The 10,709-nt window shown below is 46.7% G+C and overlaps 1 protein-coding gene across 3 annotated transcripts; it reads right to left on the reverse strand.

Moving 5' to 3' along the window:
* Positions 1-493: 493 nt before the first annotated feature.
* On the reverse strand, positions 494-9,606 carry TAGAP (T cell activation RhoGTPase activating protein). Of its 3 annotated transcripts, none has more exons than XM_055810684.1 (10): positions 8,946-9,603; positions 8,433-8,517; positions 8,268-8,321; positions 7,606-7,672; positions 5,956-6,122; positions 5,002-5,163; positions 4,408-4,517; positions 3,535-3,730; positions 2,892-3,009; positions 494-2,687 (listed from the first exon to the last, which is right to left on the reverse strand). In XM_055810684.1, the coding sequence occupies exons 2-10, from the start codon at positions 8,457-8,459 to the stop codon at positions 1,516-1,518; spliced, it is 2,073 nt and encodes a 690-aa protein (XP_055666659.1). In that variant the 5' UTR covers positions 8,460-8,517; positions 8,946-9,603; the 3' UTR covers positions 494-1,515. The 3 variants fall into 3 exon arrangements, with proteins under 3 accessions (XP_055666659.1, XP_027652490.2, XP_013160268.1); XM_027796689.2 differs by having other exon boundaries at positions 5,956-6,125; positions 8,946-9,596; XM_013304814.3 differs by lacking the exons at positions 494-2,687; positions 2,892-3,009 and having other exon boundaries at positions 3,526-3,730; positions 5,956-6,125; positions 8,946-9,606.
* Between the last annotated feature and the right edge of the window lie 1,103 nt (positions 9,607-10,709).

A 10,709-nucleotide genomic window follows, 5' to 3' on the forward strand; every position in this document is an offset into this window, starting at 1 on the left:
CAGCTCACTTGGAAGCAGAGTGCCACTGCTTAGGGAGCTGAGTGAAGTGGCATTTTCTCCAGTGGCAGCCTACCAGTATGGTTATTCTCACATCATTTCTCCTGTCTGGCCAGGTACTCTCCTTCCCCTTTCTCTGTGTCTTGTGAACACCCACGCCTGGAAAACATTGTACCTGAGGCGCTTCTATAGTTTTCTAATCTACTCCACTTGTGGAGCGGCATGACCTCTTTGCATCTCCCTTTACATCTCACTGATAACTGCTGTTATGTTGCAGTGTAACTTGTTTTCCTGACAGAGAGGGATTTGTCCCCAAAATCTAGCCTGCAACCTCTTACAACAACAATAGTAGTGATACTATTATTAGTTTCCTTCCCGCTACTTAGATATGCCATGTCATTCAAGCAGACCTGCAATACCTCTAGAGTAGTACAAAAGTAGGTACAGTACATGTAGGGCCTGGAAGTTTTAAAGACAGACAGCAGACAGTTCAGCATTCATGCAGAAAAATGTTTTATTGTAGTGAAGTTACACAGGAGAAAAACAAGTCTCCCTGCTCTTGGTTCAAGGCTATGCTGAGCTGTAAAAGGGGAGGTAAGTGCTAAACAAAACAAATTCCTACATGTACAAACACATTGCACTTCCAGTTATTTTTACAAGGTTATAAGGACATGGCCTGGCATTTCATTTTTTGTCCTTTTTTAATGAGCTGCAGCTTTAACTTTTTAAAGCTGGAATACAGAATGTTTCTTTACAGGAGTTTTTATTGTTTGGGGTTTTTTCCCCTCATAAAATCCAGCCTAAAGAAACTCTTTCTGCTTAGCCTGTCCAGTTTATTTAGGCAAAAAGCACCTCAGGCCACATGAGGTTTACTTGATACGTTCCCCTAATGACCTTGTAGGGCTTTGGTGGCTCTAAACACAGGCTTGGTATATAACATGAATGCTGGTTAGTGGTCAGATCATCCTCATCACCAGCAAGCAGAAAGAGGGAATGGCAGCAGGTACTGGAGGTTTATGGAAGAGTGCTTGACAGAGCAGCTCTTCCCCGGTTAGGGTAACTTTCAGCCCACTTCTTTAATGCAGAAAATAAGCAAAGCATTCCTTCAGCCTGGCACACACACGTGACAAATGGCCTGGAGTCTGTGATCATACAGAAAAGAAGAGGAAGGTGGAACAGGTTTTGGACCTGCTAACCTTCTAATTGTCCTTTTGGGGATACAAATACAACACTGTTTATCAACTACTAACTAGTTTTCCCATACAACAGGTTATGTACAGCACGTTCACTTACATTTTTACATAGTAATACACAGGTTTTCCCCATCACCACCTCTTGTGGTGAAAGAATGTGATATGTCAAGCTGACAGACACTTCAGGAAAGCCTCAAGGAAAAAAAAGTTAATGCAGAGTTAGCTTATTCTTGGTCTCTTGAAAGTAAAATCTTACAAATGGTGAGCAAGATGTCTACTTTTACAATACTTCCTTTGTATACTGCAAAGAGGAGGAATGAACTTTTTAAACATAGGATTCCTTCGCATACTGGATCTGGTCTACCTCAAAAACTGGCTGGCTGCACCTCCGAGCCATATACTCCAGTTTGTTCTTTTGACAGGATTCAGACATGGCTCTCAATCGGTAGACTCCCGGGGTCACAGGTAAACTCACACGAGAGTTTATTCCTACAGTGACACTGAGGGTTTCAGTTTCCGCATCAGAATCCTTCACTGCAGAAACTCTGCCACTGGGTACATCCCTTAGAGTCATACATGTGTCCTGCGCATAGCTGCTGCATGGGTGAGGCAACAAAGCATCCTGGTTTGACAGCTTTAATCTCATAGTTTGAACTGTGAGATTGTGGGAAGGAACTTTAGTGGCCAGGCAGTTTTTAGTAGCCTCTTCGTAAGAGGGTGGTCTTCCAGGATTCCTCTGGTCTACCTCTCTGAACACTTCATCAGCTGACCTGAAACGGGATCTTTGCTGGTACTCCACAGGCAATGGTTCTTTATCATGAGGGCTGTGCTGGACAACTCTGCAGGAGAACTGGTCTTCTTTCTTTGTGAAATTGTCTCTCTGAAAACTCATATTTTTTCCAGGCCCCCAACTCTGGGTTTTTAGTAGTGTTTTCCTGCGGTTTGCGAAAGAGAACGACATGGAATGCTTTTTAATCTCTCTGCTAGGCGTACTGCAGTCTTCGGTGGCCTTGGTGGAAAAGGACTGGGGCCTATTTAAAAAGTTTTTTTTGGGACTAGCAGGTGAAACTACTGGGGAGCTGGTGAAGACTGAGCCATCAGAGCTCTCCAGGGAGCAACTGGAGGATGTTTTGGGTAGAGAGTCAGTTGATAATTGTGAAGGTAAGATTGCAAGCTGTTTCTCCGGTGCCTCCAACCCTAGCCGTTTCTGCTGAACTGAAAAATTGTCCTCACTTTTATTTAGCTTCTGTTTCCTTATCCTGCCTTCAAGGCGGTTCTGGAAGGACAGGTCTGGCTCTGAGTACCTCCTGTCCATTGTCCTGATGTCATTTCTGAAATTAGTCAGTGAAGGGGTAGAGATGTGTGTTGAATATCTTGTGCTCACACTAGTGCTCCTTCCTTTAGGCTGCTCCGTCTGAGAGGTACGGGGGCTGCCTTCAGCTTCAGGGTCTGGACTGTCATAGGCAGAGTCATTCTGATGAGCAGCACATAGGTGTTCTGTGGGGATAAAGCACCTGTTAGTTTTCAATGACCATCTGAGGATGAAAGGGAACTACACGGAAAGAGTTCCTGTAGAAGGGCATTGCAAAAGTGTCTTGAGCCCTCTACAGCTCTGTGTTTCCACAAATGTATTCCCATATCAAATTAAAGAACTTAGCCCCAGCAGCCCCAGTCTGTGACACCCTCAGTACGTTTTCATACCTGTGGAGCTGTCTGTGTGCTCCAGTGACTCCTCAGCGAAGGCACAGGCAGGGAAGGCAATGTCGTCCCCAAATATTTCTGAGCAGTTATTTATGAGGAACTCCACCAACACTGTCACCTGCACACAGAAAAAAGGTTATTTCAGTCAAAAGGGCTGAAAACATACTGAACAGTGTTTTCTGCCCCTGCCTGCTGTCTTGGTATGAAGGGAAGCACAGAGCAGGGTATTTTCTGCCAAAATCCTAGCTTAAAGTCAGAGGGTGAGTCCACTTTGGAGGGTGAGGGCTGATGCTGCAGATGAATTGATCTGCCCCGATACAGACAAAACGCCATCAGCCACAGGCCTGGCCTCGCTGTGCAGAGGGCCCATGGTGGCAATGCCACCGGGTGCCCCTTGCCCCCTGCATGCCAGGCATTCAGGAGCTGTGCTACGACGTAGGGGGCTGCAGGGCAACTGCTACTTTTGCTCAGAGGCAGCGAGAGAAGGGGCAGCCTTGCCCATCACGTTGCAGGCGCCCGAGCTGAGGGGCATCCCCGATGTGTGGGGGTGCTGCTTTGTTCAGCTTTTGCCATGGCAGCGGGGTCCCTATGGATGGCTCTGAGCTGCCTCGAAGCGGGTGGCTGCCTGGTGAGTTCAACACACCTTGTCATTCATCTCCTTCTGCACTTCCAGCGGGAGCGTGTTGTCCGACTCTGGGCTCAGCATGTTTGGGCCGATGCAGATGGCCAGATTGCTGGAGTCCATCCTGTTGGTGTCGGCATTTTGGCTGATGTGGTGGAGCAGAGAGAGCAGGTGCTTGAGCAAGACCAGGTTTGGTCTAGGCAGTTTGTCAGCCACCCTGCATGAACACAAACAAAATGTGATGTGAATTCATGGTGCAGCAGCCGCTGCTTCTTTATTTAGGCGAGTCTCAACTGAACTCAGCCAGATGACGCTTCCTCCAGAAAGAGGCAAGCGTGTGCTTTTTTCACTGCTTAGCAGAAGTATCATTCAGAAATCCCCAACGGCATCTGAGTGTGTGGTTAATTCTAAGATCTTGAATTACAAGGTCTTGACTGAAAGGCAAGCATTAGAGCAGTGCACGTCCTTGAGTAGATGCGATGCCGTCAGGAGATGTCACTGGAGGCTTCCGAAAGGCATGTGCAAGCCTGCAGTTGTGCTGTGCGGCTCTCAAAGGCCTCCACATGGCAGTGGTCTCCACGTGCCCGTCTTTACTGGCAGCAGATGTGAAGGCTCCCTGTCAGTGCCTGTCCCACAGCACTGGGACTATGCTAGCTGAGCCACTGCAGCCTCTCACCTCTTCCTACACTAGTCATTTCTTGGAGCAATCTTAAATAACTTCAGGAAGTGCTGATGATAGAGCCCTCTAAACCAAACTCCATGGAGCAATAGTAAGCTGATATAAATGACAGGCTTTTTTAAAATACGACTTAATTTTGAGAGACATCATTGGCCTCTGCCAGCCACTCCATTACATTGGGGCTGGTTGCAAAACTTCCTGGTTGCAAAACTTACTCTTTCAATTCTTCAATTTTTTCCTGCTTGCTTGGCTTCTCCAGAGCTTGCATCCACCTCTCATAGAGGTCAGCCAACAGGAGTTTGGAGGGAATATTTCGGAGGAAGTCCTGCAAGGCCAAGAGATTTGGATGAGGCTTTGGACATTACCCCTCAGCACAGAGGGAGCATCACTGTAACATGGGCTCACTAGGAGTCACACTGGCTTAAGCTACCTGAGCATCAGCACTGGCACAAGTGCAATGCACAAGTACATGCCAACTACACTTGCACTGGGGTAACAACAGGACCCAGCTCCTAGCCGCTTTTCGTTCACCCATAAATCTCAGTAATCCTCCCCGGGAGGATGCTGAAGAGGAGGATGAAGCGAGTTTCCCGTAGGCAGGCAGGAAATCAGCAGCACAAGGGGACTGGAAGTAATGTGGAAAAGGAAAATGCTAAACTTTCCTAAGCCTGAAATGTTTTGCCTGAAACATAAAGCCTGGCTTCTCTCTGGCTTTAGCTTGGAGTCCCACCTAGGTCAGCTCTGGGCACTGAAGTGGGCCTGTGCAGAACAGCAATGTCCTCCCACTGCCTCAAGTCAGAGGAGCTTACCTTCAAGACGACCGCCAGCAGGTGCACAGATTTGCTTTTTAAATCAACACTCCCGCCTTTGTTTAAGTCCTCCTTCAACTCCTTTCGTGCTTTCTCATTGGCAGCTTTTCTGAATATCCCTTCAGTGAAAGGTCCTTTCATATACAGTATAGCTAGGAGATCCTGCAGGGGAAGAAAACAAACCAGAATGGGAGAAAGTTACTTGGGTGAAGGAAGATCCTTTAGCAAGTGAACATTTCTTTAGAAACAGAAGAAAAATTGTCTGGAGGTACACTGTGCTCTGATTAGGTCAGTATCTAATTCTTGCTCCAAGTAGGTTACAGGGGCAATAACCTGATTTTCCTCCAATGCACCCTCTTTTTGGACTGGTGAATACCACTAACTTCAGTGGAGTCATCCCTGCTTCCTTCCAGAAGGAAATAAAGGATGGCTTGAGTCTTAGTTCAAATTCCTTCCTTCCCAAGCCAGGTAATATTGCTTAGAAGAGACAAAAGCACATCTCTTGGAAAAGCCAACTCAGTGAGAGAATTGTTGGAAGACCATTTTTGTCCAGAAGATAATGTTTAGATATTTGTCGGTGGCAGTCCATAGCTGAACACCTTTTTCAGGGGAATACAGAGATCCTTGGAAGCTTGTGCTGCTGAAAGATTAATTAAAATTACTTCTGTAGAATCACAGTTGTTTATACTAAGGAGCAGATCTTCTCCTATTCCTGGTCCTGGGTTGTCTCTGCTCAAAGTTACTTCCAGTAAGAGCTGGGTGGACTGGCCAAAACCTGCAGACATGGCCATTGCTACATCTGGGATGGGCTCTGAGCTTTTGGGGGGGGTGTGGTGGGGTGGTGGTGGTAACACCAAAATAACTTATCTCCTGGGTGCTGCAGCACAAGTACCAGGGGGATCCTGCCTCACACTGGAAGTCAGAGGTCTGATAACTATCACCAGGCTTGCTTACCTGGACTGCTTGGGGCAGCATGTCATCTTCCCCACAGATAATTGCCAGAGGCTGGCCAAACAGAGCGATTTTGGCACCTGAGTCTAGCTGCCCTGGGGAATTCCCATTGGTAGAGCTTCGTCTCAGAGTAAATGACTGCGATATCACCTTCTTTTTCTTTGTTCCATCTGCTGCAAACAAAAGGAAAGCAAAAAATTAATTATTAAAAAAACCCCAAAGCATGCATTGTGGCCTTTCATCTGTGTGCAGTGCAGAGATGTATGTTGAAACAAAAGCTAAACGACAAGAAACTGAAAACAACTAAATGGTTGCTAAGAAAACAACTGCCTAAACTGTAAAACCGTGACCATCCCTCTAAGGACACCACCTTTCCTGTTTGGGGTTTTGGTTTTTTTCACATTCTAGTCACTGTTTCTTCTTAGAGAGTGGGAACATACAAGGCACAGAAATAACAGATTTTATAGATTTTTGATACTGCAGTGGTTTCTGTGATAACTATCTAAGGCAGATATGTCGCTTTGGCAGCTGGCAACGACAACAATTTTCACTGTGTGGCCTGACTGCCACAGCCTTAGGGCAAAGGTGGAACTGGGAGCTCCTGCTTTTCAGCCTCTTTCACAGGCTGAAATGAAAACACATGGCTCCAGCTCTGCCATCTTCAGAGCCAGCTCTGGTGATAGTGATCCTGCTAGAGCTAGGCGCTTGCCCCCTGCCAGCAAGCCCGTGGAAGGTGATAGTTGCTCCAGAGAATGGCAGCATCACAGTAGGGCCTCATTGGCTTCAGCGACAGAAATCTCTTAGCATGGGTTGCGTATCTGCATCTTAAAAAGGAAAACATGCTAGGAATTTGGAGATGATTGTTTTATGGGGAAGTGTGGCTTTTTTTCCCTTTCAGAAACAATGAGAGAAGGAACTTTTTGCTAGAGAGCTTTCTAAAGGAGTCATTTTCTGCAAATTTCCTATAAAGAGCTTGCCTTCTACTCCAAAATGAAGTTGTCTTACACAGATGAGAAGTTCTCAGGACGTGTATTTGTGGCTTAGCACAAGTCCTTGGTAGTGGGGAGTTAAAAGCTACAAGAAAGTAATCTAACATTATAATGTCATATAAAATCTGTCCTTCTGATACTCCTGAAAAATGGTCTGATATGATGATCTGCTCCAAATCCGATCCTGCGCTGCTAATGTTCTCCTCTGGGTTGTTTACAGGTGCTGAGGTTTTGCATGGTGAGAGAAAACAAGTGCTGTTGCTGCTGCTGAGAGGGTTTATTTGCTCTGGCATGCAACCACTAGTAGCGGTACTCGGTACTCGCAGTACTTGAGCCACACCTCAGTGGTGATGCTCAAGTGAGAAAGGAGCACATTTACTTTCAGTCACTGCCAGGGAACACAATGATACATGGCTCTGAGGACCAGGAACCAAGGATACAAGACCTCTGTCACACAGCACTGTCACACCTGCCACTGAGCGTGAGGGAAAGAAGTAATTTGCACGAGTGGCATGCTGGGGCTTAAGCCATCTCCTGGATGGGGCTCAGGGCTGTGGATTGCTCTCAGGAAGGTGAAGTGGGCAGTTTTGGGTGGTTTTGCAGAAGCGCCGGCTTGCAAGCGTTATGTAAGAAGAGAGTTCCTCAGTTTGTTTTTAAAACTTACCAGCTGAGTGGTAAAGTCCGTCTTCAGTATCTGCTGGGACCAGTGTGGGGCATTTCTTGGCCTCAGCCTGCAAGAAGCGTGAAGAAGCGTTACAGAGCTGCCACCAGCAGCAAGGGCCACCCACCAGCAGGATGCTGCAGCTCCTCAGAAATCTGTGGGAGGCTCTGGGGAATAACCACAGCAAGCCCAACACCTGCGGAAGAGGTGCCTTGGTCCAGGAGTGACACTGCCTCAGTGCCCAATAGAGGGGTTTGTGGTAAACCCTGCAGCCAGCCACCCCAGACCTGCCCAGCAAGTCACAACCCCGTGCTCTTTCAGGCTGCTGTTTTGATCCAGAGAAACCACAGCCAAAGACAGCCTCCTCTTCTGTGCCCTCCCCTGGCACTGAAGGTTTCCTCCCAAACTCCTCCAGGAAGGCTTGATCGCTTCAGAGCCTGCCACATTCTTAAGCAAAGCTCCCTGGGAACCCAGGGAATGCACTGGCTGCTCACAGCAATGTCCAGCTCCTGCACAGTGCTCCACAGAGTTGCCTTTGAAGGGCTCTGCCTGCCTGTGAGTAAAGGTAGGCAGCCAGCAGCAGGGGCCACCCCCGCTTTGCTAAGATATCCCCCATCGATACCCAAGAAGGAGCAGGGGAGCGGGGGAGTGCAGCGGCTGCTTACCTCTGACTGGTGCTCAATCAGACTTTCCATGTTCCCAGCATTTAGTGTCTTTGACTAGGCAAGAAAACAAAGACACTATATGTGAGTAATTGAATGCTGTGATTTAGAAATCAGAGCTTTTAAAAATCACTCTGTTGACAGAGCCGAAACAATAAAGACACTCACAGTATTACAGCTGCTCAACACTTTCATTAGGAGTTTGATTGGGGGAGCTCTGGATACTCTGGTTTCCTTCGGTCCTTTTGTTTGCCTGTATATTGAACAGGGAAGGGACAAAAAGCTTTGTAAAACTTCACCTTTCTTGTCTTTCTCCCCTGCAAGCCAGTCTAGCATTTAAGTATGATCCCGAATAAGCAAGATACCCCACACGAGTCATAAAGCCCTTCTCTGGAAGGCATTCAGCCCCGCTGCCCTATCTGCCTCTTGATTAAAACAGAAAAAAAAGCAGCTTTCCATTTTTAATCCATGCAAAAAATGAGCATGTGGTGACAGCTATGTATGGTTGTTAATCTGCAGGCACAAGGCTAAGCGAGTCAGTCAGCTCTACCCACAGGCTACGCTTAGCAGTGGGCGCACCTCTCCCCTGTCTATATTTTTGTACATTTCTGTGCAGCTGCATCTGGAGCACTCCACTGACTTCACTGCGATGCCACAGATTTTACCCCAGACAGTACTTACCGAAGGAGTGAGTCCAGCCAGAGCTCCTTCACCTCCGGTGAACTGCAGAGGAAAGGAGAAAGAGCATCACTCCCCACAGCTACTAATCCTTTGGACGGAGGCAGGCGACTAAACAGTTCTACCCCACGTGTGCTGCCTTATATATGCAGGAGGGGCAGGTGGAAATTCACAGGCAGGAAGAAGCATCATGGGGCAGGACTGAGACACTACGAAATTTCTGTCTTCCTCTTTCCTTTTAGAGGAGCTAGGGTTTTTTTCCTTAAAGAAAAAAAAAACCCACCAGTAAGCTCTTGTATCTGTTATGGATGGAAAAGATGAGACACTCGCCAGGTAAAGGTTCCATCTAGCATCACCAGCATGAGGTGGGATGTGCAGAGGGGCTGCAGTGTAGGCAGCTTCTCCTTACCATTAAAGGGCAGTGAGTACAGTCTGTCCTTTGCTCAGAGACCTTAGGCTGTGCAGTTTAAAGACACGCCACCAGATCAAATTACACTAAGAACAGTTAAAAAGATGGGGGAGTGGAACAGCCAAGATGCAGAGAAATGTTTTTGTATATTTTTTGAAAAACTAATGGCAACAGTTTACTGTCTGCAAGCAGATGTAGACACACACTTTGCCAGGGCCAACTAGTTCTTGAGGTTCTAAGCGCTGGACTTCTATAGAAGTGGTGTTATGTAACAATTTAGTAATGTACGACTATGTAATAGAATGTCTTGCTTAAAATATGTCTTAGTAAGAATTATGTGTCCAAGTAATAAAGTTTAATTCAACTGAAGAGATGAAAAAGTCCAGGAAAAATCTACTTTTGTTCTTCAGGGTCTGATGCTGACTCCCCCCCAGCCTGGGCACGTCGGGAACATAGGGACAACAGTACTCACTCTATCAGGCCATTACCAAAGTTCAATGTTTGATGTTAAATGCATGATATTAGTTCTACTGGTTCATTGACAAAGGCAAATTAAAACCTGGTATTCTGGGTACTTGTTTTTTGATCTAGTGAAAAAGAGGAGCTGAAGCTGAGAAGTCAAAGGGTTGGGAATATTTCAGTGGTGGATTTAGGTGGAAAGCACACCTGTAAAACTGTGGTCTCTCTACTGTCCCCATCTGGATGCTCCATTTCACATGTGCAGGGGACAAGGCTGTGTCATAGCACAGCTCTTTGCAGATGCACTTTACAGCTACATCCGCTGCTGAATTCACCCTGAAAACCATTCTTTGCTTAACCACATCAGACCTGGCCCGTGCAGTACTGACCCTGGGTTGTTGTATGAAACAGAAAGGGGGTCTCAGCTTGGCTCTGACAGAAGCCCAAGGTACAAAATTCACTTTTGGTTAGACAGAGATGTGTCCAGAAGGGCAAAAGGAGAGCTGCCCTGCTTTTGCGATGAGCGATGCTGTAGATGACCTTTCAAGTCCTCCTGGGACCATTTCCACACTCCTGTAGAGACACCAGTCTGTAGACTTGTTTAGGGCTGAAACTTACAGGAATCTCAATTACTCTGCAGCCCTGTGCATTTGCCACTGATCATTTACTCACTGCTATAACTGATTTTTTTTTTAATTAGCAGTCCTGTGACATCTGTCATTTCCCTACTAAATCCCATGGGTTGATTCACATTCTTGCAGAAATACTGTCATCCTGCACTGCATTCTGAGAATTTCTTCCGAGGCTCCTTAGTAGCTTCAGCACCTCTGCTGATAGTCCCAGCAGGATTCCTGGGACAAAGGGCATTTATTTTTCAGTACATCTGTTAAATGTGTATC

This window comes from Falco peregrinus, chromosome 7 (genome assembly GCF_023634155.1).
Source record: "Falco peregrinus isolate bFalPer1 chromosome 7, bFalPer1.pri, whole genome shotgun sequence".
NCBI lineage: Eukaryota > Metazoa > Chordata > Aves > Falconiformes > Falconidae > Falco > Falco peregrinus.

Coding starts and splice junctions, on each gene's coding strand:
- TAGAP (XM_027796689.2), bottom strand. CDS start 8,459: ATGAAAGTGTTGAGCAGCTGTAATACT. Junction 6,126..7,605: donor CGGACTTTACCACTCAGCTG/GTAAGTTTTAAA, acceptor TTTTGTTTGCAG/CAGATGGAACAAAGAAAAAG. Junction 5,164..5,955: donor TGCTGCCCCAAGCAGTCCAG/GTAAGCAAGCCT, acceptor CTTCCCCTGCAG/GATCTCCTAGCTATACTGTA.